General features: G+C 41.4%; 1 protein-coding gene across 1 annotated transcript in view; it reads left to right on the top strand.

Annotated features, from left to right (window-relative positions):
- Positions 1-503: 503 nt before the first annotated feature.
- The window catches only part of Fbn2 (fibrillin 2), a 216,533-nt gene continuing 189,725 nt past the window's right edge, over positions 504-27,311 (top strand). The window contains exons 1-5 of the mRNA XM_059246115.1: positions 504-517; positions 1,145-1,227; positions 5,788-5,886; positions 8,760-8,855; positions 14,459-14,554. Coding sequence (XP_059102098.1) covers positions 504-517; positions 1,145-1,227; positions 5,788-5,886; positions 8,760-8,855; positions 14,459-14,554 — 388 coding nt within the window. The remainder of the gene's footprint in view (positions 518-1,144; positions 1,228-5,787; positions 5,887-8,759; positions 8,856-14,458; positions 14,555-27,311) is intronic.

The following is a 27,311-nucleotide window of genomic DNA, read 5'->3' as shown; positions in this document are numbered from 1 at the left end:
CGATGGGGAGACGGCGGCGGTCGTGTCTCCAGCCCTATTTCGTGTGGCTGGGTTGCGTGGCGCTCTGGGCGCAGGGCACAGCGGGTCAGCCCCAGCCTCTGCCACCTAAGACGCTCCGACCCCAGCCGCCCCCGCAACAGGTCCGGCCGGCAGTAGCGGGCTCCGAAGGCGGCTTCGCAGCGCCCGAGTACCGGGACGAGGGTGCGGTAGCGGCGAGCCGCGTCCGCAGGCGAGGACAGCAGGACATACTCCGAGGGTAGGTGGGCGGCGGGGTGGCTGGCTTGTGCGGGGGGGACCTCAGCTTCCCTGCCTTCTACTGCACACCCTCCCTGACTGTCGCGCTGGCGGGTAGAGCCACAACCCCCTCCACTAGGACACTTAAAGACCCCAAGAGCTCCAGGAGCGCCCCTCGTTTTCCTCGGGGAAAGTCTCAATTGCTCCGTGGAAAGCCCTCCCTAGGGGACTTCGGCTGGTTGGCGGTGGGAGCAGGCCTCTGGGTGTGGATGGCAGAGCCTATGCAAAGTCTGTGGCGCTGAGAAAGGGTCCCAGTGTCAGACTGAAAGCGGGCCCGGGTCTGCCCTGCGCGGGGGCCCCCCGGAGTCTGCCTGCTCCCCCACCGTCGGGGGCGCAGCTCTAGAGCCTTTTGTTTGAGGACGTGTGCGGGAGCAGTTGCTGGTGATCATCGCCAGATCCAGCGCTCCGCGTTCCAAGTCGCCTTCCTTGACACCTAGGGGCCAGAGACAACAGTTGGTCAAGGAGGGATGGATCTGGGAACAGCGGCAAAGGTTTCTGAACGCAGTGTTCCTTTTGTTCTCGGCATCCGGACTCTAGAATAGTAGCAAATTATGTGTCTCTTGTTTCTTTTCCCGGTTTAAAAAGTCAAGCAAGGGAGGGCAGATGAGAAGGGATGTTTAGATGTTCTGGACCCTCCCCCGTTCTAAAGTCTAGCCTTACTTCCACATCTGCTTCCCAAGCCCGAAGAATTTGAAGGGGAGTTTGATTTTTGTTCCTTGTCCTGATACCTACTCGCTCAGGCTTTGCTTAGGAAGATCTTGTGTGTGTGTGTGTGTGTGTGTGTGTGTGTGTGTGTGTGTTGCTGCACCCATCCTTACGTGGTGGACATCACCGTGTTTGTCCCCTGCAGGCCCAACGTGTGCGGCTCTAGATTCCACTCTTATTGCTGCCCTGGATGGAAGACGCTCCCGGGAGGAAATCAATGCATTGTCCGTGAGTGTTTGGCAGGGCCCACAGTCCAGGGCAGCATGCACAGCTCTGTTACAGGCTGACCTTACATGCAGTGTTTGAACACCCAGTTGCTCATACAAAGCCATTGGTCACAGAACCGTGGTAATGAGAGCTCAGTGGCAAGGAGGAAGCCGCATCAGCTGAGACTTCACTAAGGGAAACTTGGGAGGAAGACGTGGATAAAGGGTTTAGAATGCTTAGATGCTTACTATTTGTGTGTATTGATACAAAGGGAGGGCTTTGTGTTAAAGCAATTCCCTAGATGATGCAACATCACCTTTCCTTTAAAAATTACAGCTAAGAATTTTTAGTGTTACTAAGGTCACTCTTGGACTCCTGGGTTGGGGCCATCAAAAGATGGATCTTAGACCCTTATCCTACATCCTTATCTCTGGTTTGCCTCAGCAGCCACATGGCAAAGATTTAAAAGGAATACTCTCACAGATTTTTTTAATTGACCGAAAGTTAACAGTTTTTTTTGTTTTGTTTTGTTTTCAAGAGAATTAATTTAAGTTGTCTGACACCCCCCCCCTTTTTTTTTGGTGAGGGGACAGTTAAACTTTGAATTTCCCCATGCCAAATCTTACAGTGGACAGTATGTTTTCTCAAATATGACTCTTACACCTTGAAAAGGTCTGTGTATCAGAACTTAAAGGTTCAGGTTACTTTTTTTCAGCTTCCAGGGTATATATGCCGGTTTCCAAGTTCTAAACTTGTTAGTTTTCTAGTGTTATGATCAAGGGCTCTGAGAGATCTTACTTCACAGGCTTGTGGGGTGAAGTATGATAGGTCTTTCCTGCATGTTTATGTAGCCCGGCCACGTTTGTCCACTCTGGAGGACAGCCAGGTCACAGACAGCACATGCATTTACAGCCCGTAAGTGACTTTAGGCTGACCTTGGTGTTCCCCAAGGGAAAGATAATTATGCCACTGTGAACAGAAAAAGGGCAAGCTATCCTAGCCAAGGGGTACTGTGGGCATAGTGGCATCTCCGACTCTGTGTTTATTGGTTTTGTGGGTTTGAGACAGACCCTAAATGCTATTTCTGTGCAGTTCTTTCAAAGGACAGAAATCTGAAGATTTATTGTAAAGATTAGTTCTCTCTCTCTCTCTCTTTCTCTCTTTCTCTCTCTCTTCTATTCAAAAATCCCACAACCTCTAGTAATGACACAAAAATAAGAAGCAGCTACTGTGTCCTTTTAAGTGATTGATTCATAAATATTTTAAATAAACCCATGTATGTATAGGCCTTTGGTTTTATGGGGGGAATAAAAAAGAATGATGGTCACTTGCCTTCTCTCCAACACAGCAAGTCCTATGTGAAGTATTTATAGAAGGTGCATTACTCTTTCCGGCCACTGGGGCGTTACTGTGGCTGCCTCACACTATTGGGATCCACAGACTCTTGAAACAGCTCACATCACTCACCACACACCTGCCGCACTAGCAGGGAATGACTTAGGCACTGTGGAAAGTCTGACTCACTAAATGTAATGAATGTGACTGCCATTATTGAGTTGGCGAGCAGCCGAGGAGAGGGGATAGGTTTATGGTACGTGTTGAAAATCTGTAGAGTCAGGTTTTATTGGATCAGTAAGGAATGGGGATTGCAGAGAGCAAAGCCTCCCAGCATAGTTGCAGCTGTAATTTAGGCATGGCCCAGTGAGTGTCCACTTTTAAATACTTTGGGTCTTTGACTATCATCGTGCCATTTCCTTCTTTAAAGATCAGCTTTGAGCACCTCACAGTAAGTATTGTCACCCACATGTCTTCTACTTGAAATATTTGGGTGCTAATGAGACACGTGAAGCAAATCTGAACATTATCTTCCTATCTCCAATAAATATTTATGATATGTATGTCTGGTATGTCTAAGTAGTATTTGTTAATTAACATCTTAGGAAAATAATTTGTATGCTTGAGAGTCTAAAACGTGTGAACTTGTACACAAAATCAGCAGAAAGCGTGTGCAGCTGTGGTACCGTCCCTGCCGAGTGAGCCTCACCTAGTTCAAGTGCATTAAATTTGGGAATTCTGTTTTTGCATCTTAAGAAGGTCATAGGTGAAGAAATACGGAAATTAAAACCATTGTAGATGTAAAACCAGGAATTTTTAATTCCCCAAATTCTCAGTAACAAATATTTCTTTGTTGACTTTACTTAGATTCCACCATGAAGCAAAGACAAATCCTGAGACAATTTACAAAATAATGATAATAATATGAAGACCCGTGATTAGTTTTCTCATATGTTCCATCTCCACTGTCTTCCTCTGCAGAACGAGCTGTAAAGTTTAATGTTAGCCTCTTACCAGGCTTCACGCAAGAAGCCAGTAAAGAAACGTCTATTCCTTAAAAATCATGCTGCATTATGATTTTGTTCTCTTCTTCATTGTGCTCACTGTATTATTCGTTTTTAAAGACAGGATCTCTAGCTAGTCTGCTGTCGTGGAACTGTGTTGCTCAGGTTGGCCTTGAACTCGCAGGCTTTCTCTCGGCCGTCCAAGCGCTGCGGTTACAGGCTTGAGACACCATGCCCAACTGTTATTATATTAATTGTGGCTTGAAATGCCACTGAAGTGCTTCCAAATTTCCATGTTTGTTTCCAAACCTACTTTCCAGCTTTCTTCTTTTAAAAAAAAAAATCATCTAAGAACCTGAAATAATGGAAGAAGAGTTTGCTTATGCATTTATTTATGGAGAAAGTTCCGCAACAGTGTTTTGATCAGTGGGGAAACAATGGAGTGGGATCGGCTTAGCATCACAGCATTTGCCAATGCGGGGGAAAAAAAAAACCACATTAGAACCTTCCAATACAATTCCTTTCATTTATGTTTCTAATGAGGAAACTGAACCCAGGGATGTTTTGAGTATTTTCTGTGCTCACAGTGGATCATTGGCAGAGTGAGAATTCAGCTTCACACCTCTTATATATGTACCCCATGTGTTAAGTACCAGCCCATGCAGCTTCTCCTCATGTCACCAGACTCCCAGTATGTATGTACATCCTTCCTCCCGCTCCTTCCAGCATTCCCAGGATTCACAATTTCAGTTAAGATGAGGGAGCTGTAAAGAGACCCCAGACTGAAGTGAGCATACGGAGGAAGGAGTTCTCCAGACTTGCTTCCTCCTGGCCTGTGTAAGGGACACACTGAAGCCTCGACAGACAGGTCACTGCCTGAGAATGTCCAGGCTCCAGCCCCTCAAACCTTCTTGTGGTTTGAGACCTAAATGGGGCTGCTACACTTAAGCCCAGATTCACCTGCCAGCTAAGAAAGAGGGACCCTTGAAATAAAACTGTATTTTAATTAACATTTGATATAGAAAAATTATTGGTGGTCAAAAACTAATATATTTGAAGTATTAATTCTACGTTGGAAGGCATGTTCTTGCCTTTTTTAAAAAAAAAATCTTAAGACCGTAATATTTTTACAGTATTTTCATTCAGGATAACTAGTTGAGACACTGTCCATATTATGCAGATGCTAAAGGAGGATCTTAGAAAAGGAAAGCAATTACCAAGTCGGTTTGCTCCTGTAGAGTGCCGGCCTTACATTATAGGGGTCCCAAGTCTCTTTGAAAGCTCCAAGACCTCTCTCCAGCAAAAGATCCTATGCACATTGCTGTATTTGCATGCTGTTTCAGGACATTCCCAGACCCTTCTCTTGTTTCTTGTACCCAGAGACAGATCAAATCAGCACACAGCCTTCATGCTCAAAGAGGGAATTCAACTGGGGAGATAGAGATAAATCTTTCAGCTCCTTAATGGCCTGACTAAATTTGGGAGAGAGTTCCCATTCCAAGGCACTTGACTGTCGATTTTGAGTGGCTGTGGTATGTGCTGTATCAGTGAGCCTAGACTTGGCTTAGATGACCCGAATATTCACTAGAAGTCACAGCTGTAGGAAGCTTCAGTCCCCAACCCCCCATCAGAATGTCTTTTTAGAGCAGCAGGAGTGTTTTAGGTTGTGATAATACAGCAGAAGAAAGACTGGAAAACGGAGAGGAGTCAGGAAGGGGCTGAAGATTGATGACAGGGCAGGGCAGAAGCCAGCAGGGATGGAATGTGCAGGGAACCCGACGTTTGGCCAACTCATTAGGGACTGGAGTCTCCGTCTACCAATTTCACATTCTTAAGCAGTGGGTTTTATTGTCTAAGATGTTCAGTCTCTCAGGGTTTCCTCACCACTGCCAGCACCCTGGGATCAAGACTGCCTCCTTTGGTGAGTCCTGAATTCAAAAGTTACCAGTTTTGAATAGAAAAAAAGCAACTTGTATTGATAATCAAATTAAAGAATTGGCATCAATTGGTATTATAGCATTTTAAGAGAGCTTCATTTGTTTGTACATCATCACAAGGAAACTGTAACACTTCGTCCCCTATCTCCATTGGGCAGTTTTATTATGTACTAAAAGTCAGATGTGTTGCAACATTAATCATCCCCTAGTTTTCCAGACCTGTGGCTTTAAGATATTGCCTTCTGGCTTTGAAACATGACGGAGGGCGCTGTCACTCATTCCCACTCGTGTTGTGCTCTCTGCAGCCATTTGCAGGAACAGTTGCGGAGATGGATTTTGTTCCCGCCCCAACATGTGTACTTGTTCCAGTGGACAAATATCCCCGACCTGTGGAGCAAAATCAAGTATGTTGCCTCTCTGTGGCTATATTCGCTGAACTTTCCTTAAGCCTGTGAACCAGTGGCAAGTGTCCTCCTTGAAGAAGATACGGATTGGTGGTGGTTCTCACTAACCAGACCTGCGTTAAAGTTTTGAACTGAGACAGTCTTGGTGCAAGAGTTGTTGCCACGAGTAGCTAATTGACAACAAAAGATGTGTCTAGGTGGTGGGATGGGTAGGATTCCATGAAGTAAGGCTTGGTAATAACTATAACTTCCTGTACTTTCACTGTGGGCAACATTCTGCGTGAATAGTTTACATTATTTATTATTATAATTATTTATTTTTATAATCCTCTCATTGACGTTTATTTGATACTGATATGATCCCATTTTGCAGAGGAGGAAAGTGAGGCACATATGTATTAACTAATCTACTGCCCTACTTTGATATCTGTCGCTGTGATAAACATCATGACCAGAAGCAACTTGGGGGAGGAAAGGGTTTGTTTAATCTTACAACTCCCAGGCCAGAGCCCATCACCAAGGGAGGTCAGGGTAGGCACTGAAGCCAGGAAGCTGGAGTCAGAAACTGAAGTAGAGGCCGTGGTGGAATGCTGCTCACTGGCTTGCTTACACGGCTTTCTCATCTACCTTCTTTACCATCCAGGACCACTTGCCCAGGTGGTATTCTCCATAGTGAACTGGGCCCTTCCACATCAATCATTAATCAGGAAAATGTCCAATAAACTTCACTATGGACAGTCAAATGAGTCATTTCTTCTGGATGACTCTAGTTTGTGTCAAATTGAAAAAAATCTAACCAGCTCGCCTACCCAAGGCAGCACAGACTTGAGTCTCCTGACTAAGGCTTGCTCACCCTGTCCTCCCAAAGGCTGGCCTGTGTTTATTGTCATTTTGTGTAACTGTGGCAGCCTCTGTTCTTTTTGTGTCTAAACTATGGGGAGAGAAGACTAGAAAGACCACAGATATTTACTGAAATACTGACCAAATATTTTATATGTGCTAACTCACTTTGCTGCACATATTAATTCCTAACAATTCCATGAAGGTAACTATAACAAGTAAACTAAGAATGTATTTTTTTCATGTCTCTAGAAAATCGTGGGACTCCAAAGTCCAAGATTAACCTTCTGTGCGAGTGTTTAAGATCACATTAGCATAAGACAGAAATAATAGCTTATTTAACTGCTCAATGGCTAAACAAAGGCTTTAAATCTTCCTAAAATGAGCATGAAATTGTTACATTTTAATGGTTCCATCCAGAGGTTTTTGCTAAACAAGGGTAATGTAGAACCTGTCTGATTCAGGAATAAGAGTCAAACTAGGCACACCAATGTGTTTGTCTTCTGAGGAACCACTGACGCAAACCTCTGGGTTCATTGTTTTTAACAGTCTGTGTTTTCCCAGTGATTTCAGACTTACCATTCAAACTCACAAGGATGTCAAGTGCCTTCAGGAGCGCATTTCCCCTACCAGATTGTCTGCCAGAGACCCTTCCTCGGGTCTTTATTATCTTAGTCTCTGTTTGCTCACACCCACACTTGGCAACAACACATAAACAGAAGCAATGCTGCTTCTTAATGTCCAGGCCTGAACGGAGAATGCTTACATGGAACCTGGTTTCGGCAGGCATCCACACATTCATTTGGCTTTTAGAGAACAGCTAGTTTCTTTCCATCAGGAACTTTTCTAACCCTTCTAACCTTCATCCTGCTTGAACTTGCTAAAGCTTTTTAGCACGATTTATCACTAACTTCCTGGAACACTTTCTTACACATGTGTGCCTGTGTGTGTGCATATGGAAGCCAGAAGTTAACCTGGGGTGTCATTCCTCAGTTACAGCTCACCTCCAAAAGGAAATTCTTAATTCATTGCTGACCACAGTCTACGTGGCCACAGCTGCTGCTGCCTCAGCAGGTGGCCATGTCACCCACCCAGTGTTTATACAACTGCAGCTTTTCTTTTTCCATGTAACTCTTTAAATATGTGGGCTCTACTAGACAATATATTTCAACTGTACCTTTTCCTTGCCATGTGGTTCAAGTCATCCTCATCTTTCCTCCAGACTCCCATCTTCCTGACATCTCTAAGTTTCCCTTTCACACAGCAGTTCATCTTTTAAAATCAAATCTCTTCACTTTTATTGAATCCCTTCCTTCCATCTGCAATTGGGACATACTTAACCCTTTGGTGGGCAAGGGGCCCCACCTTATCTCGTTGGCCTTGCCTGCCTCTCCAAGATACCTTCTGCACCTTCTGTTTCCTAAAGTCTTTAGGTTGTTGAGTTCTGATCCTTCAGGAGCTGCTTCTTGCTACTGCCCGTGCCTGGCTGGTTCTCGTTTTTTCAAAGCTAAGTCTAGACATCACATCAGAGTGCTATTTTTTTCTGCATGTTGTATCTAAGTTCCTACTGAATCTGGACCGTCCTCCTCCTTACTATTTTTCTCCATACACTTTACACATTATATAACTATACATTTGCTATTCATAATTACTTTGAAGCTTTTTAAACCGATTTGATCTGTCTCCAAGCTTCCACGAGGTCTGACTCCAAATCCATCATGGCAGCAGGCACATAGGCCTTGCTGTCTAAGTGGATATGAGTGTCTCCCATATGCCCTAAACTATGCCACCAACACCTTCTAGGGATTTCCTTTGACACTGGAATGGTAGTTTATTTAAATATATACTAAGTCACATGTGGTAAGAGGTATATCCACATGTGTGGACTCAATAACAAATGATAAACACTTGTTGGGTTATAACATTTGTATCAGTAGGCTACATAGAATATATTTGTCATCAGGTTAGACATGTAGTCTATAGACTGTATAATTTGGTGATTGACATCTGTATTTTTCTTGTGTTCTTCACAGTCCAGCAGTGTAGCGTGAGATGCATGAACGGTGGGACCTGTGCTGAGGACCATTGCCAGTGCCAGAAGGGATACATCGGGACTTACTGTGGACAACGTAAGAAACCTTAGGAACAACTTATTTATAAACAATGTGACTTAGTGGCCATTTCGTTCTGGTCAGAATGTAAGTTCTTGCAAAGCTCATGGATGGTCGTTGGAAGAGATAGTTTTATCTAGTACGTCATAGTTCACAAGTAATTGTTACAAATTTAGCCTGGAGGAATTCTTCCAACTTTTGTGCCTTATACCGTTAATGTGGAGTGCTAGTGATGTGCTATCAAGTTTGACATTTATCATGGGTATTTACGCCACAGAACACAGATACGTTCCTGAAAAAACAGTAAAGGATACTGGGAAACTCTACAGCCCCCTTTACTCTGCCCCCCCCCCGATACATACAATTTTTTAGAATTGTTCAAAATTAACCCCATGAGAGCCAATTTCACACATTACCATTTATTCAAATCCATTTAGTACCAGAACACAGGATTGCAGGAATATTTGAAAAGTTTAGCTATCACTATGAAGGAAGAGACTTAGCAAAGCTCTTGCCCACTTGCGGTACTGGAAGTTACCATCAGGGCCTTGCATCTGCCAGGCAAGCAGGTTGGCACTGTGCTCTATCTCTGTGCCAGTTAATAAAACTGTCTTCACTGGAGAGAATCACATCATGATAAGGGAATAGTCCTGTTTGGAGAGGGGTGTAGAGTGGAGCTCCTGGGCTGTGACACATCCCTGGGGAATACGTTTGGTTAATGTTCACCAAATTGTGACACTTTCATGAGCACTTACGCTGTTTTTGTCTGTTGGGTTACTTTAATTTGCAGTACTGAGCATGAGTCTGAGGCTTCGTGCATGATAGGCAAGCCTTCCGTAGCCGAGATGGAGCCCTGGCCCTCTTTACTTTTTAATTTGAGACAGGTTCTCACTTTGAAATTACCCAGGCTTTGTTTGAACTCACCATCTGGCCCAAACTGGCCTAGAACTTGTGATCCTCCATCTCAGCCTCCCCGGGAGCTGAGATGTACAGTCCTGCACTGCCTGGCCCAACCAAAATTAACATAATCTTAAGTGCATGTGAAGAACACAACATTAGAAAATGTTGAATCACGTCGAGAAAGATCATCCACGTTACTTCATTCACATTTCATGTGAGTCTAGACTTCTGGGCTCCCTACGAACTGTTTATCTACTTCCAACATAGAAGAACCGATGCGAAGTGTACATGGGTGTCTGCTTTTAATTATGTTATTTATCTTTGTTGCAGTTTAAAAATGTTTCTTCATGGTGATAAACATGTATAATATGGCATTTATCGTCTTAAAACTTTTAAGTTCCAGTTCGGTGGCATTAGACCATTAACGTTCCAAGGCAGACATCACTTCCCCATCTTCAGGTGTCTGTGCTGTAAAATTGGAGCTCTCCACCCGGGAGGTCATGGTCCTCACTTCCTTCCCACCCCAAGCCCTGGCACCCGCCATTCTATCTTTATGCTTTTGATTGCTCTAGGTACTTTATACAAGTGTAATAATAAGGACGTATAAATGCAGTATTTGTCCTTTCTTCACTGGTCCTTTTCAGGTTACTTAGCCCGATAAACTCATGTTTTATCCAGGCTGTAGCATGTATCAGAACTCCTTCCTCTTAAAGATTACTACTGTCAGGAATTCTCATTCTCTCTCTCTCTCTCTCTCTCTCTCTCTCTCTCTCTCTCTCTCTCTCTCCCCCCCCGCCCCCTGTGTGTGTGTGTGTGTGTGTGTGTGTGTGTGTGTGTATGTATCACTGTTTATGCAGCTGTTCATGAACATTTATATTAATTCATCTTTTGGCTATTGTGAGTAATGCTGTTTCCAACACCATTTTTTGCAAATAACTGTTTTGAGTCCTGGTTCCCATTCTTTTATATACATACTTAGCAGTGGCGTGGGAGACATTGGGATGCTCTGTTTTTCGAGTGTATGAGGAAGAGCTGTCCTGTTTTCTGTTACAGAGTTATTCCTGACAGGAAAGCAGAGGGGCTCAGCTCACCTTGCCAACACTTGGCATTTTCTCTCTTTTCCTTAATTAAAACTACTCTAATAGATTTGAAGCCGTAGCGCATAGTGGTTGTCCTAATTATTTTTAATACTGCCTTCTAGGTGGAAATGTAGCTTCCCAATCAATGCTATAAAGGTGTAAGACAATCTCAAGAAAACTATTCAGTTCAAACCAAAATATTCTGGTAAAGGCAGGAATAGGCCAGCTCAAAGATTAGATAATACATGTTTCACTGCTTGCTTTCTCTGTTGCAAACACTGAACTCTGCCACTGTGTGAAGATGACTACAGGCAACATGTAAATGAAAGGGTTCATGTTTCTAAGAGAGAATTAGAGGGTAGATGGGAAAGTCGGGTCCCTGTGATGGTGGCTTCTTGTTCTCAGAAGACATTGCAGGCAGAACCTGCGTGGGACCATTATCTAAACAGAACCAATGAGGGGGAAAGGAATGAACCAGGATCCCTGTGTTTTGAACACCTAGCTCAGAGTCTGTTCAGCAGACTCCTAGTCTTAGGGCCCCTCTCATCCAGAAGGGATGGTTTGGCTTTCTCAGTAGCTCAGTCTTCCCTCTTTCGAAGATGTCCAGTTCTTCATCCATCCCAGGAAATGAGCAATCCCCTAGGTGATCACCAGCACTCCCATTACAGTACTTGGGAACTCTCATCTTGAATATGAAAAGATCTCTATTCAAGGTTGCATACATGACCAAAAATCACAGAGAAAGGTGGTTGCACTCTGAGGGCCTCTTCTGAGAGAGGGGACACCCCTATTCACGATTAGCAAGGTGAGAACTCACAGTCAACCATCATGAAGACTAGCATTAAAGTAAGGAGAGGAGGGGATTGGACTCCATCATAGCAGGGTGGTTCTCTTTTGTTGTTGCTCTTTAGTACAATCTTTGGATGTTGGAAAACAAGTCACCAATTCATGCGTATTTCACAGGAAAAAAAAACAAACAAACGAAAAAAAACCAGCAGTTAAGAGTCCAGAAAAGAAGCCATGTATGGTGCACATGCTCTTAATTTTGGCACTTGGGAGGAGACATAGGCAGATCTCTGTGAATTTGAGGCTAGTCAGGACTACAAAAGGAGACCCTATCTCAAAACAAACAAACAGTCCACCACTCCAAGAGTATAAAAAAATCCTTTGGCTTTTCATACAGGTTTACTTAATTCTCACAATATGGTGGGTGGGAACCACCAGCTGTTATGAGCAGGCATGCTGAGGATCAGGGAAGTGGGAAGGCTGGAATGGAGGACAGGACTCATTGCTTAGGATACTCATCTGCCTGGCAAAGGGGTAGAAAAGGCACTGGGAAGGACTGGTATGGGGCGAGGTTGCGTCAGTAACCACAGTGCTTGGAGGAAGATAAGGCCAGCTAACTGGTCTTCTTCTGTGATTGACAGGAACAGGAGCAAATGACTGGCAGTGCACTGGGTCCCAGACTTTCCATTCACAGGATCCATATCAATATTCACAGTGTTAGAAATCTGAAACTAGAAATGTCAGAACTATCGGCTAACTCATTTTAAAATGGGTGCTCACCCACGTCGCATGTTCACATAAATATTTTATGAACAATAATTTTACTTTCTGAACCTCCAGACACATTGTAAAGACAAAAGGACGTGGTAGTCTAGCACAGACAAATTAGGTTAGGGTTACTAAGTAAGTGGCTAGCCTCTGAAGGAGGAGCTGAACCTTCATCAGTACTGTCCTCTTGTCTGGGTTTGGGAAACTCAAGAGAAGCAGCCTCCTTCTGCTTATAGGTTCCAGTCAGGGGCAGACAGATTCTTTCCATTTGTGTCTTTGTCTGACAGGGGAGTATTGCAGACATACATGAATTTGGAGGATGGAGATGATCAGATGCCTTTCTCAGTAGCTCATTTTATTTATTGGGGAAGGGGGGACGTCTCACTGAAGCTGGAGCTACCATTCAGGTAGGCTGGCTGGCCAGGGAGCTCCAGGAATCTGCCTGTCTCCATCTCCCTCATGCTAGGATTACAGGGGCACCAAACTTTTTGTATGGATACTGAAGTCCAAACTCTGGCCCTCATACTTGTGTGCAAGTCCATTTCCTGGCTGAGCCAACTCCCCAGCCCATCTGTGTCTTTTCCAAAGGCTGGTACAGTAACAAGATGTGGCTGGGAAAGTGGCTTTCATTCCAATTTCCTTCCACTTGATACCATTGAAAGAAGATTCCTTACATTTTCGTTAATCACATTCAATTAGGGGTTCCTTCCGCAAAATATATGTGTTGGTCAGTTGGGAAATCCTAGATCCAAATCTAGCTAACGGTTTACGATTGAGCTTTCCAATCCTGGCAACGGATTCCAAGAATTCCACACTCCTTAGAGATCTCTGGGAAGTTCCTGTTCTCTTTGACATTTCTGTCCACCCCCGTCTGTCTTGCAACTCTCATGGGCTTCCTTCGGCTTGTCCTGTCCTTTGTATTGACTCCTCTAACTTTTTTTTGCCTGCCCCATGTTTCAAGGCAATGGTGGGTCAGAAGTGCTACTTAGAAACATTCCGTGTGATGGGTAAGGACGCAGAAGACGTGCCTCCTAGAAAGGCACACTCCTCCAGAGCCATATAGCATCATGCTGTTGAACAAAATGTGACTGCAGCAGCTAACCCTGAGGTTCATGTAGCACGTAGTATCAATGTGTGACTGCAGCAGCTAACCCTGAGGATCATATAGAACATAGTATCAAAGTGTGACTGCAACAGCTAACCCTGAAGATCATATAGCATATAGTATCAAAGTGTGACTGTAACAGTAACCCTGAGGTTCATAAAGCACATAGTATCAATGTGTGACTGCAACAGCTAACCCTGAGGTTTATATAGCACATAGTATCAAAGTGTGACTGCAGCAGCTAACCCTGAGGTTCATGTAGCACATAGTATCAATGTGTGACTGCAACAGCTAACCCTGAGGATCATATAAAACATAGTATCAAAGTGTGACTGTAACAGTAACCCTGAGGTTTATATAGCACATAGTATCAAAGTGTGACTGCAACAGCTAACCCTGAGGTTTATATAGCACATAGTATAAAAGTGTGACTGTAACAGTAACCCTGAGGTCATTGACACACGTGATGCTTTAGGATGGAGAAAATCTTTTCTGTGCAAGTATGTGTCCTTGTGCTATGATTGGCAGAGCAGAAATCACCCCATGATCTCTGGACAAAGATGATGGGCAAGGAAATAGCCAAGTGGCTGCACCTTCAGCCTACTTCTGTCTACTTATTGAACTTCTTATTTTTTGATACATACCTCACTTGGAGGGCACATCAATGTGTTTTGCCTCTGATGTCCCAGAGGAATAGGTAATATAATATTGAATAGTGATCTTCTGACTTTTGTGGGCATCAGACCCAGCCAGTCCTTATGAACCTGATAAAGAAAAAAAAACTTAATAATAAATGTTTAATTAATTATAAGATCTATGAATTGTTGAAGCATCTCTGACATAGTGACCCAGCAGACTCATTCGCTCCCATTTTAGAGCAGCAGTTGGATATAAAATGTTTTCTTGGCCACATCATTTCAGGATTTTGCTGTGCTTTGGAGACATACTGTTTAATGAGCTGTTTCTCAATGTTTTGTGTGCAGCTGTCTGTGAAAATGGATGCCAGAATGGTGGGCGTTGCATCGGCCCCAACCGCTGTGCTTGTGTCTACGGATTCACGGGGCCCCAGTGTGAGAGAGGTAAGAGGGGAAAAGAGACTGGGGGACTTCTGTTTGCAAAGTCTATTCTGTAATGCCACAATGATGTATGCATGCTTTTTTTTTTTAACCATTCTATGGTAGTTATTTTAATGAACTGTATTTTTTTTTATGTGCCAGTAGTTAGAATTGTAAAATTTGGGGCAGCCCTATCAGAACCAGAAGCATTCTATATTATTTCATTACATTGGTCTGAATCTGAGAAGCCACTTCAGAAGCAATAGCTTCAGGGTGATGCCGACTGACTGACTCCTGGCAGATTCTCATCATGTACTTCATTTATTTTCTAGACACTATTGGGAGTACCCCTCTGCTGTAAAAAAAATTAATGTCAATATGTCCCTAGCTGAACCCCACAAAATTTGACACAAATTGCCATAACAATAAAGACACACACTACGTTCCGTGACACAAGTCCAGAACTACTGGGCTTCGTCTCAGATGTGATCAAGGCTTTCAGTGTCTTACTCCATTCCTCTTGGCTCTGCACTCCTGTGGGCTTCCGTTTGGTCTTACTCTGGTGGGTTTTGGGGTGTTTTATTGTTGTTTTGTTTGTTTTGTGATTGTATGAGGACTGTCATCATTACTAAGGCAACATACATCCTTGTTCCATCTATAGAGAGAAGCCTCTCTTTAACTGTTTCTTGGTCAATTATAGTCTTCAGAGATATTTCATGCTGGTGGGATTAAGCTTGAGTTCTGCACAATAGTCCATGACAGAGGATAGCGTTACGATGTTGGCTCTGGATTCAGTACCCATTCCTGCAGCATGGTATGAGGTAAACCCTCCCAAAGCCACGTGCAAAAGATGGCTGGGCATCGGAACCCAGCAGAACTTCCCTTGGGCAAGACAAAAGAGGGTTGAAGGAATGGCCGCTTTAAGCAAGCATCCTGCGCTGACCACTGTGCTCTATAAACAGTCACTAAAGCCGACATGAAAGCAGCTCACAATGATTCCAATAGCAATTAAACCTGTTTCCTATTAGCTACTGAGAACGGCCAGCATTGATGCTCTCGAAACTTAGCCGTAGAGCCTGATACCAAGTGGGGCCACAGTCCACCAAGGAAGTTAAACCTCATCGAATGTAATAACAACTACTTAGCACCGAGCCAAGGGAGTAAATGTAAGTTTAGATTAAAAGTAACATTACATTATCCCATGGTTATGTACATCTTCAAGTTATTTTCCCTGGGCTTGTGGTGGTATCTAAAGTTACATAGCACTTTATTGGGAAACTAAAGTCTATGGAGTTAATATCAATGAAATATTACAAGTATATATGCAAAGAATTCTTGGGATTGTGACGATAACCTGTACTTCAAAAACCTAAACTCACCAGGTGTGGTGGTGCACATCTTTAATCCCAGCACTCGGGAGGCAGAGGCAGGCGGATCTCTGTGAGTTCCAGGCTAGCCTGGTCTATAGAGCGAGTTCCAGGATAGGCTCCAAAGCTACACAAAGAAACCCTGTCTCAAAACAACAACAAAACAACCCCCCCCAAAAAATACTAAAACCTAAACTCATTATCCTCACAAAAATGTCATATTGGTATTCAGGGTAAGCCTTGATAATAAGAATGGTGAAGTATGAGAAGTTAGACATATGCCAACTTTTAACATATGTCTGTGTGTACACACATTGAGATATTTATGCTATTCCTAATGTAATAGAGACTTCTTGGGACTAAAGTACATTCCACAGATGACAGAGTTTATCATTAGTCTTAGGATGAATTTTAAAGCTTTTACCAGATGTTCTCATTGGGAAAAGGAAAATGAATTGTGAAATGTTAGCACAAATTGATCGGAATGAAGTAATACAGACTTCCTAAACGATGTGTTTTAAAGACCCTAGAATAGACGATAAACTTTAAAAATGCAGACACAATCAGGACCAATGGAAAAGAAGCTCACTGTTTTCTGTCGTTCACATAAATTCCACAGCTCTTTCATCAAAGCAGATTTCAAAGTTAGTTCCTGAGTAGCACAGAGTTGGTTGTGTCCTTTCAGGCCAGGCTTCCAGGCATTACATCACTATTCTCCAACAGTTACTCATTCACTAGACAGGATGCCAGTAGAGTTATGTACATTTTACATGTACAGTAGCATGTTTTCAGAAGAAATTATAAAATTAATCAGTTAATGAATTGACCTTAAAAACTTGCTGAAAATTGTGTTTCATTACCGCTCTTCGGTAATGAAAGTACAAGAGCTTCATTTCTTTCAAGCAAGCAGTGAGGAATTTACACTCCTAAATTGCCACCGTGAACTTTAGCATTTCAAGGTCGCATTTTTTTTCAGTAGAATTTTTACATGTACATAATAATTTTTATAAGATTAGAGTTCATAATCTCTCTTAACAACTATTGTAACTACTATATACAAGAGGAGTGACCCATTTATGTTGAGTAAATAGGCTAATTTGCCTGGTTATAGTTAAAGTTGATGTTTTTACTCAATTACTGATTTCAGAATACATGTTCTTTATTATATAAGGAAAAAAAGAGTTTCATAAAGTCAAGGGCATTTCCCCTCCTTAATGTAGAATACATATAATTTTCCTTTAAACTAGCCTCCTGGGCTCAGGGGTCGCATAGAGCAGGCCTGCTTTTGCAACTCTCCGGGTTCTGGCAGACTGCTCTCTGGATTCAGGCAAAAACTGAGGGTAGCTAATGACTGGCATGATTAAGCTATTTAACTTGAGTCTTGGAGCTGTAAGCTGAAACTCTGGAGTCGCTCGTCTTTATGATACACACAATGACCTTTTATAGTTAGCAGAAAGAGAGAGGCCTTGTGGTCACATGCTGACTGTAAAACGCAGACAGCTCAGCTGTGTCTAAAGCACATAAAAGTATTCAATTATTTTTGCTTCTTTCACGAAATAGATGAAAAAAAATTTTACTTCCCATGCACCTGAGAAAAAGCAGAAACAGACTTGAGCATTATGTAGCAGGCCTCAGTGTCCCCCATACGGAAAGCAGCTTATTACTCATCAACAGAAATTTCAAGGAGGCAGAGAGGAAATAAGTGAGTCTACATAAAGGATGTTTAGACACACTAAAATGATTATTTGATTCCTGATGTGGTCTGCCCACAGTCTCTTTTCAAAATCTCTTTGACTTCAGTGAATGCTTATTTAATGATTAAATTTTCTCTGTAGAACATCTGGTAAAAATATATGCTCCACCCTTTTAGCTACACATAAACTGTGACTACAGATTATTTTTGTCATGTAAAAAATGTTTTTCTTAGAAAAGCATTTAATTCTATAAAACTTCAAATATCCTGATACCTAGTGACATTGTCTTTAAAATTTAAGCCTTCCCCAAACTACCAAAACAAGGTGCTTTTTAAAAAGAGGGACTACAGGATTGCTTTTTGAACCTATCAGTGTTTTCAAGAAAAATCCTTCTAAGGTATTCATTTGCAAAGACACAGGATTGTGAGACCAAGTTGCTAGCAGTACTGGGTGTAATAGCAAAGCTTTCATGCCTTTAGGGAAAATGATGTAGAATCAGTTCTGTGTTTGGGCAGTTCTCATAAAATCATACAGTTGTAGAGATAGATGTGTGAACTCATTATCCAAAAGGATGCTGAGGCAGAGTACTCTGGTATTTCCTGGAGCCCTGCAGCCACAAGGCTCCCACTCCTGTTTCCCTGCAGGGCTTTCATTGTCAATGTCCTGAATGACCATGAATACTACACTGTTGCTGTCTTACCTAACCTGCACATTTAAAGTATGCACACACAGCCGGATGGTGGTGCCGCATGTCTTTAATCCCAGCCCTTGGAAGGCAGAGGCAGGCAGATCTCTGAGTTAGAGGCCAACCCTGGTCCATAAAACGAGCTCTAGGACAGCCAGGGCTATGCAGAGAGACCTTGTCTTCAGAAACAAACAAAAAAAAATATCTGTACATATCCCATATTATCTGGTTTGGTATGAATGTGACAGCAGCACCTTCTTCAACACATTTAACACAGTCACCACTAGAGTAGACAAGCATGATTGTAACTTCAAGTCTTTGTCTTTTCTTTTCTTTTCTTTTTTCTTTTTTCTTTTTTCTTTTTTTTTTTTTTTTTTTTTTTTTTTGGTTTTTCAAGACAGGGTTTTTCTGTGTAGTTTTGGTGCCTGTCCTGGATCTCGCTCTGTAGACCAGGCTGGCCTTGAACTCACAGAGATCCACCTGGCTCTGCCTCCCGAGTGCTGGGATTAAAGGCATGCCGCCGGCCGGCTCAACTTCAAGTCTTATTAATGAGGTTTGAATTGTCTGCATGTTTGTTCAGTCCCTCACATGTCAGGAGATAAGGTAATAGTGGTAGTCACAAAAGCACTTGGACCTTGTCTGTATTCTCAAAAACGAGAAGAGAGCCGTCTTGGAGTTTCTTTGGATTTGGGGAGTTACATAGACAAAACCCAAGTTGTAGAGAACTCATACACTTGTTAACCTGTGTTGATTTCCAAGACTTGGAGTGTATTATAATGGATGCATGGTGGGTTTCTACAGTATTTTAGTAACACAGAGACTAAATAATATGAGCAGAAATATCAAATATGTGGTGGAAGGAATAAACTGGTACCCTACAGACATCTGTGGGCAATAGATCTGATACTTTCAAGAAATGTCTATGTAATATTTTTATTTAAACTGTACTTTATTATATTTTTAATTAATAGTAATATGTATATAATATAAAATAATTTGGAAAACAATATGAGATAAAAGGAGAAATTTCAGTTATTCATAATTCCTAAGCTCAAGGTTAAGTACTATCTAGTTACTAAATAAATCGAGTCTCTTATTCCTATTGTGCACAAAGTATTTTCAAAGAATAAGACCTTTCCATTCTTACTAGAATCTGCTCCTCTGTAATTTGAAGCACTCTCATGCTGCCCTTCTCTGGCACTGTTGAACGTACCATGAGCTGTTATGGCTGCACTTCATACAGCTATGAGGGGGATGAGTCTGCGTTGTCTATACCAAGCCAATCTTTGTAAAGCCGTCTCCCAATCTCACGGACGAGGAAGCTTGGCCCAGGTCCAGCCTGTAGCACTGAGATTATGAAACTCAGAGGACACAAGATTGCAGTCCAACTCAAGACCCCAGCCTCAGTCCCTCCATCATAGGTGTCTGGGCAGACTGTCTTCTGTCATTTGACGAAACAACAGAGACTTTGATGCACTCTGCTCATTTCCGTGGAAAAGCTTTATTGTGGTTGGTTCCTTGTTTAGTGTGTTTGGAAAATCTTTTATTATTCTAAAATATTATAAATGTGTATTTTTCTCATGCTTTTGGTATTTATTCCTTTTTACCTTCTCAGCCATAAATTAGAATATGTGACTGCAACTGAATTACATTTATTTAGGATGTTTAACCTTTACTCCCTCAAATATTTGTTAAGAACTTAACAACTATTGAGTACTTGGAAATCTAGTTGTGAAGAAATACTGTATATCCTATTCACAAGAAGCTAGCTGTGTATATAAGGACCAGAACTGGAAATCCTCTCTAAACACAAAGATACAGTGCCTATGGTAGATTCCATAATAGGAATGGAAAGAAGTAATGACCCCAGAGATACTTCTCAACTGTAGGGAATTAGAACAGTTCCCTTGTCCACAATGCAAATGTAATGTAAAATGCCATCAGACTATCCCCTACGTTGATATTATAAATGATATTATGGCTCATCTTATTATAACACTATTTAAGTTCCACAACCAATTATAATTGTTGTAGTGAACTAAGCCAGCTTTTTATTTCTTCGGAAGTGCATTACCCTTTCCTTTCACATTGAAGATTTAGTAGAATGGAAATTGTAAAGAAGACATATTATCGAATATAAATGTTAAACCCACATATGCTTATGAGTCAGTGAGCAGACGCATCTCACCAGTGCACCCACACGCATTTCTGTTCTGGTAAGGTCATTAAGAGACCATTTTATAACCTTGCACCCTCTAAGCTAAACTTAGCCTTAAATGGGCATCAGAGAAATACCAGATCTGTGAGAACTTTATGTCTTGGCACTAGCTCAGATGACATCTTTATCTTGACTGCCATTAAGAAGACGAGGTCCATCAAGGGAAGACTTGGGTTTGGGAGAAAATCATTTCCTGAAAAGGTTCATCTAGAAAAGACCCCGACTTCCATCTCCTTGTTTTTAAGCCTCTCTGTTTACATCCACTGAATAAGTTATTTACCTACTTCAACATCAGATCAGATGACATTAGAAATTACCAGGACTGGAAGCTATGCAAAGCTGCCATATCATATATAAACTCATAAAACTTAATTGTAATAAAATATTGCTATGTAGGAGTTTGTTGAAAGGAATTGAATACATCTGTGTAGAGATGGTCGCGTGTTATATAACAAATACAGTTTTTACCCAAATATCCAAAACAAATAGTACCTGTTTCTAGAAGTGAATGTAGCCTTGTAGTTTACTCAGAGAGTTATCGGGATGATCAAAAATAGTAAAACCTGACGCGTGATCCGTGAGCCTGCTACACAGCCGGCATCCACTATTATTTATTGTGTTTTAGGAAGACTGGCTGGAGTAAAAATTCAAAGGTTAATATTACCCTGGGGTGGCATTGCATGCCCTCTCTGACATCTGCTGCTACACAGGCAGGGGGTGTCTGTGATAATTAAATGACAATCGTGTAATGCCCGGCATCCCATAGATGATGATATTGATAGTTTTAATGACTCCAGATTATCAAAAAGACCTGTGTGGCAGTTACTTAATCAAACTTAACTTTCAAATGGGAGAACCAAGTTATGGAGGTGAAGTTTAATGCTACTTTTACTCTAGGGGAACTTGGAATAAATGGGAACTTTTGGAAGCATCTCATCTTAATGAGAAGAGAATTAATTGAGGACGTTTCTAGCCAGTGTCTGGCACAGAAAAGGTGCTATAGCTATAAAAGAAAAACCCATGAAACCAGGCTAAGGATATGCACACTTGGAACTGTTCTTGATGGGTGTGTGTGGGGGGGGATGATTTAGGATTCTTGGCACTCGCTTCTTGCTCTGGTTCAGGTGACATGAACTGTAAGCAACACCAGTTTCCTCATTGTCATTTTGTGACAATATAAGGTTGACCAGAAAATCTTTTGTAGTGCTGGATGGCAGTGGTGGCACACACCTTTAATCTCAGCACTCGGGAGGCAGAGCCAGGCGGATCTCTGAGCTCGAGGCCAGCCTGGTCTGCAGAGTGAGATCCAGGACAGGCACCAAACCAAAACTACACGGAGCAACCCTGTCTCGAAAAACAACAAAACAAAAATCTTCTGTGGCGTTCTCACCAACTTGCTTGTTACATCGTTGAATGATCAGACCCTGTATGTCCTGTTTTGACATGTTTTTACCCCAAATATCATAATTACTTCTAGTGTTTTTTTTATTTGACCCCTTTAAAGTTTGTCTGTTCCCTATGCATAGAATATGGTTCTAAGATTTTCTCAAGAGAAGTCTTTGGACAGTTCAGACCCTTAATCTGCACGGCCGTCACTTCTGCACTTCTTTGTCTGTGACAATTAGACATATACCCCTTTCATTGTATCTGCTGTTTGTCCAAGTTCTGTAGAGTAACTGCACTTATCCTTGTGTTATGTGTGCATATTTACTTGGCTGTGAGTCTCTCAACAGCAGAGGATTTTCCTCTCCACTTGACCTTGTGCTCTTTGGGTTTCATATGGCACAGTACAATAGAAGCCATAGCGCAGCTGCACTGTGAGCCTGTGGGATTCCAAACGGAAGAAACCAGACAAGAAGTGCTTAGTAAGGGTCCGTAAATGTCCTCGGGCCCTCATTTATCTTGAGTGGCCATAATATACAGTCAGTGAAAGACAGGACAAGGCTGGAAGAAAGAAAAAAAAACTTGGATCTGAATGTACAGCGTCTGGAAAGCCACAAGCAAAAGGCTGTTCTTTTGGTCTGCATTGGGGGAAGTGCTTTGAGTGACTTCTGGACTTGAAAGTAGTTCTCCACAAAGGTCATTCTGGGTGACAAGACAGAATGTAGGCTGGGAAGTGAGAGGCAGCAAAAAGAGTCAGGAGGATGCACATATATCAGTCGGAGTGTAGCAATCCAGTATTAAGTTTATATAATATACTCACTGAAGTAGGATGTATGTGTGCCTATGTTAGACTGTTAGCATAAATATTAAGTAGAAAAGCATGTCACATTCAGAAATGATACTTATTGAACATTTGCTTTGATAGGTACTTTAAAGTATTTCACTCTAATAATATGAAGAAAGCATCTTTTAATTTAATTAAAAAATTTAATTATGGGGGGTCTGGGGGTGTGCTCACCTTTGAGTGTATGTTATAGAAGCCTGAGGTTGATGCTGGATGTCGTCCCCCAACACTCTTCCACCTTAGATTTGGAAACAGGATCTCCCACTGAATTTGGAGCTCACATATTGGCTAGACTGCCTGGATCTCCTTGTTTCTGCTCTAGCATGGGGTTTACATACATGTACCACTACATGTGGCTTTTATGTGGATGATATGGACCTGAACTCCTGTCATTATTCTTGGGTAGCGATCACTGTACCTACCCACTGTGTCATCTCCTCAGGCCCAAAGATAGTATTTTTAAATTTTTTCTTATAAAAAACCAACCAAACAAAAAGTGGTGCATAGCGAAACAAGGTAATTTAATCAAATCCAACAAGCTAGTAAATAAAGGAGAATTTGAACATAGGAGGCATAGCCTCAGAATGCATATGCTTAATCACACCTTCAGATGAAGCACATATGCCATCTCCCAAGAAATACATGGTGCCTACCAGTCAGTTTGTATAAGGGTAACAGGGATGTCTTACTGAAATGAATGACAACTCACGTGAAGCCTGTGGTGGGCTAGCATTTAATTATTTTGCTCTCTGGCATAAATGAATTTATTTTTTGCATATAAATTTCAGATTATACCTCTGAACTCATATACTCAAAGTTTGTTTTTGTACTGGCTTGAAATGTTCAGAATTCATCATCTTAAAACAAAATTAAGACTTTGATTTCAACCAGGATAAACAGAGGCCATATTGACCCTCTTGATTGAAAACACAGGAAGAAGTAAAATATTTAAGACAACAATTTTCAAAAATGTTGGACACCAAGTTTTATGGTTTGACTTATAAATGTCCCTAAAAACTCATAATGTCTTTGTCCTCAGTGGAGCTCTGTTCAATAGGTCTTCTATGTGTTGAAGACTGGGATTGTGAGGTCTTTAACTTCCATCAGGAGAATCTATTGGTGGATTCATGACCTTAATGGCTTTTGGAGGAGGGGCTCTTTCTCTTCTTCCTCCATGTCATGAGGTGAGCAGCCTTGTTCTTCTCCCTGCCATGAGGTGAGAGAAAGAAAAATGAATGAACGGTATGAGCTACCTGAGTTTCCCAGTTAAATGCTGGGGTTTACCATGCTGTATGACAGTCAGAAAGAACACAGGCCCAGCCTCATAGACTCCCTAAGGTGAGATAATGCAGCTGAGATTCCAGGAGACCATGATGGCTAGAATTCTTAGGACAAAACACTAGAGAGGAGTTGCACATATATAAAGACTTGGGATGTACATACATGATCACATCATTCACGCTCTCTGTAAAACATGAGGTCATGAGAGGAGCAATCACCCTCAAGCTGGAGAAGGAACAACCCAAGAGCATCAAAATGAATAATATTCTGAGCACACATCTTAGAATGTTCTCTTCCCTCACATAGTTTCTGAGGTATTTTTTTTTTTTTTTGATATAGGACTTCTCTGTGTAGCTTTGGAGTCTATCCTGGAACTCGCTTTGTAGACCAGGCTGGCCTGGAACTCATAGAGATCCGCCTTCCTCTGCCTCCCAAGTGCTGGAATTAAAGGCATACGCCACCACTGCCCAGTTTGAGGTATTGATTTTAATACTCAGGAAAGTATTTAAGGAACAGAGTATTAAGAAATAAACGGGAGTAGTTAGCCATAGAACAAATTTTATTCTGGTCCTGGTTGGTGACTCTGAAAGGTAAATACTTAAGAGGATCAAATATCCATTTCTAAATTCAGAATTATTTATGTGATTACCAAAGTTCCAAATAGTCAGAAAATTGCTGACAATACATGGTATCTATTACGTTACTAACTACTAAAAGTTTCCTGTGAGGAAGTAATAGGGGATGATCATGGTGAAATCAGAATCCCCTAGAACTGATAACAAATGCTAAAGTTGTAGACTGGTCAGTGTAAAGATTGCTTTTGGGGTATTTTGTTTGTCCTTAAAGCTAGAGAAAATATTAGCAGTATGTTGTTTGTTTTTGCTCTTCTGGAGAGACCCACCACCCAATTCCCAAATAAATCACACATGGAGTCTTATTCTTAATTATGAATGCCTGGCCTTAGCTTGGCTTGTTTCTTGCCAGCTTTTCTTAATTTTAAATTAACCTATCTGTCTTTTGCCTCTGAGCTTTTACCTTTCTCTATTTTTGTATACCTTTCTTTCTTACTGCATTGCTGGCTGTGTAGCTGGGTGGCTGGCCCCGATGTCCTCCTCCTTCTCTGGTTTCATCCTTTTTTTTCTCCCAGATTTCTCCTTCTATATATGCTCTCTGCCTGCCAGCCCCGCCTATCCTCTTTCCTGACTCGCTATTGGCTGTTCAGCTCTTTATTAGACCATCAGGTGTTTTAGACAGGCACAGCAGCACAGCTTCATAGAGTTAAACAAATGCAGCATAAAGAAAAGACACCTAAAAGTGATATTCTTCAACATTTATTCTACCACAGCAGTGTGTAAATCAAACAGAAGATTTAGTCATGAACTATATGGATAAGATTCATAGGAAATTAGGTATTGTAGATGAAAATATTAGTGAAGCTGAAGACACATCAAGAGAAAATATTAAAATGAATTACAGAGACTGAGGCCATCAAATATAAAGATAAAATATTGATCTTTGTGCCAAATCCTAGAAAATGAAGTATATGCAATTAGAGTTGTCAGAGGACTCAATAAAAGAAAAATAATAGTTGAAAATTTCCAAACTTTTTTAATGTTGTAAACTGACAAGACCAAGAACACCAATGAACCCTAAGAAAATAAACATTTAAAAAATATCAAGGAACATCATAATCAAATTTCTAAAAATCCAAGGATATTGAGAAAATCTCTGTAGCAGCCAGAGGGGAAAGAGACGCATTTTTAAACCGAGGAATGAGGTAAGGATGCTGACGCCAGAGAGTGTCTGCTTGGAGAGAGTGCAAGTGAGAAGTTGGTCATTGCCCTGCATTAAACACAAACCCGTGTAGACTTAAAAAATGTCTTTCAAAAGGGAAATGAAATAAATCAATTTTAAGACACAAAAGATGAAAACATCACCACTGTAGTGTTAAAGAGAGATTTCAGACCAAAGAAAAATATTAAATAGCTTTAGAACACTTAACAGTTGGGAATCTCTGCTCTGGTCTCACACCTCCCATTCCAGACCCTGCCTCTCAGAAAACCCGCCATGGGCCAGTTCCTCCCCCAGGGCTACTCAGGACCATGCCTACAGGGTATTTAAGACCTGGTCACTAGACTTGCCTTGCAGATTTCTCTTTGGCCTTTCAGAGAGTTATATGGTGGTTGCTTTGCTCTGTTTGTTAAACGGCGTCTTACTAATTCGGCTGGGTTTGCCTTATTGCATTCGCGGAGAATATCCAATTACCAGGGATCCAATACTTATATCATTAACCATGTGAATAAATAACTTTTCTTTGTAATTCTTGAATCTTTTGAAGGACAATTTGGCTGTTGAACTGAAAGATAATTGCGGTGTTCCTTTTTTCAGTACGTGGTTGGCCAATTATATTTTATTATGGAGTAGCTTCTCCGAGATGGGCTCATGAGCACTTTCTCATTGTGGAGAGTGTGGACCTATTGTCTCATGTTTGAGTTCCAAGTGGTATGTGTTTAATTTTGGAAGTTGACACATTTCTCACTCATTTCTATGGGCATAGTACAAGTGCTTTCTGTCAGTGACTGTCATGAGGAAGTCTGTATCTAGCCTTATTTTTTTAATGTCCTATTTTTTCCACAAGACTGAATATTTTGGCTTTTTTAAAAAGATTTATTTATTTATTATATATAGTGTTCTGCCTGCATGTGTACCTTCACATCAGATCTCATTATAGATGGTTGTGAGCCACATGTGCTTGCTGGGAATTGAATTCAGGACCTTTGGAAGAGCAGCCACTGCTCTTAACCTTAAGCCATCTCTCCAGCCCTATTTTGGCTTTTTAATGATATATAATATCTCTTCTTTATTGCACAAGTTTTAATGATCCGCTGATCTGGAACAACATCTGTCTGGAAATGTATGGAGATTTTATCTTTGAGCTCAGCTTTAGGTCCTCCACTTCAGTTAAATTGATATTTATCAATAAACTTAATCTATTATCTGCTCTATAATTGTTTAAATCTTTTCAGTAAGTCTTTAAAAAAAAACCTGTCTGTTCTTTACATCAGTTAACAGTTTTGTAATCTGCTTTTTGTCTTCACTTTCTTTCTTTAACTTTGAAGTTTTCCTATTTTGCTTTTAAGCTTTGTCACCTAGACAGCACTCTTTTATTAATCAATTCATTTTCTTTTTTAAGTCTTTTTTTTTTAATTTTTTTTAACTTTATTTTCTGTGTATGAGTGTTTTACCTGCATGTACTTATCTGTGCCTGCATGCCTGATGCCAGCAGAGGTCAAAAGAAGACATCAGATC

This window comes from Peromyscus eremicus, chromosome 19 (assembly GCF_949786415.1).
Source record: "Peromyscus eremicus chromosome 19, PerEre_H2_v1, whole genome shotgun sequence".
Taxonomy (NCBI): domain Eukaryota; kingdom Metazoa; phylum Chordata; class Mammalia; order Rodentia; family Cricetidae; genus Peromyscus; species Peromyscus eremicus.
The sequence above is the reverse complement of the archived record's forward strand: the minus strand, read 5'-3'. Positions and strand labels throughout refer to the sequence as shown.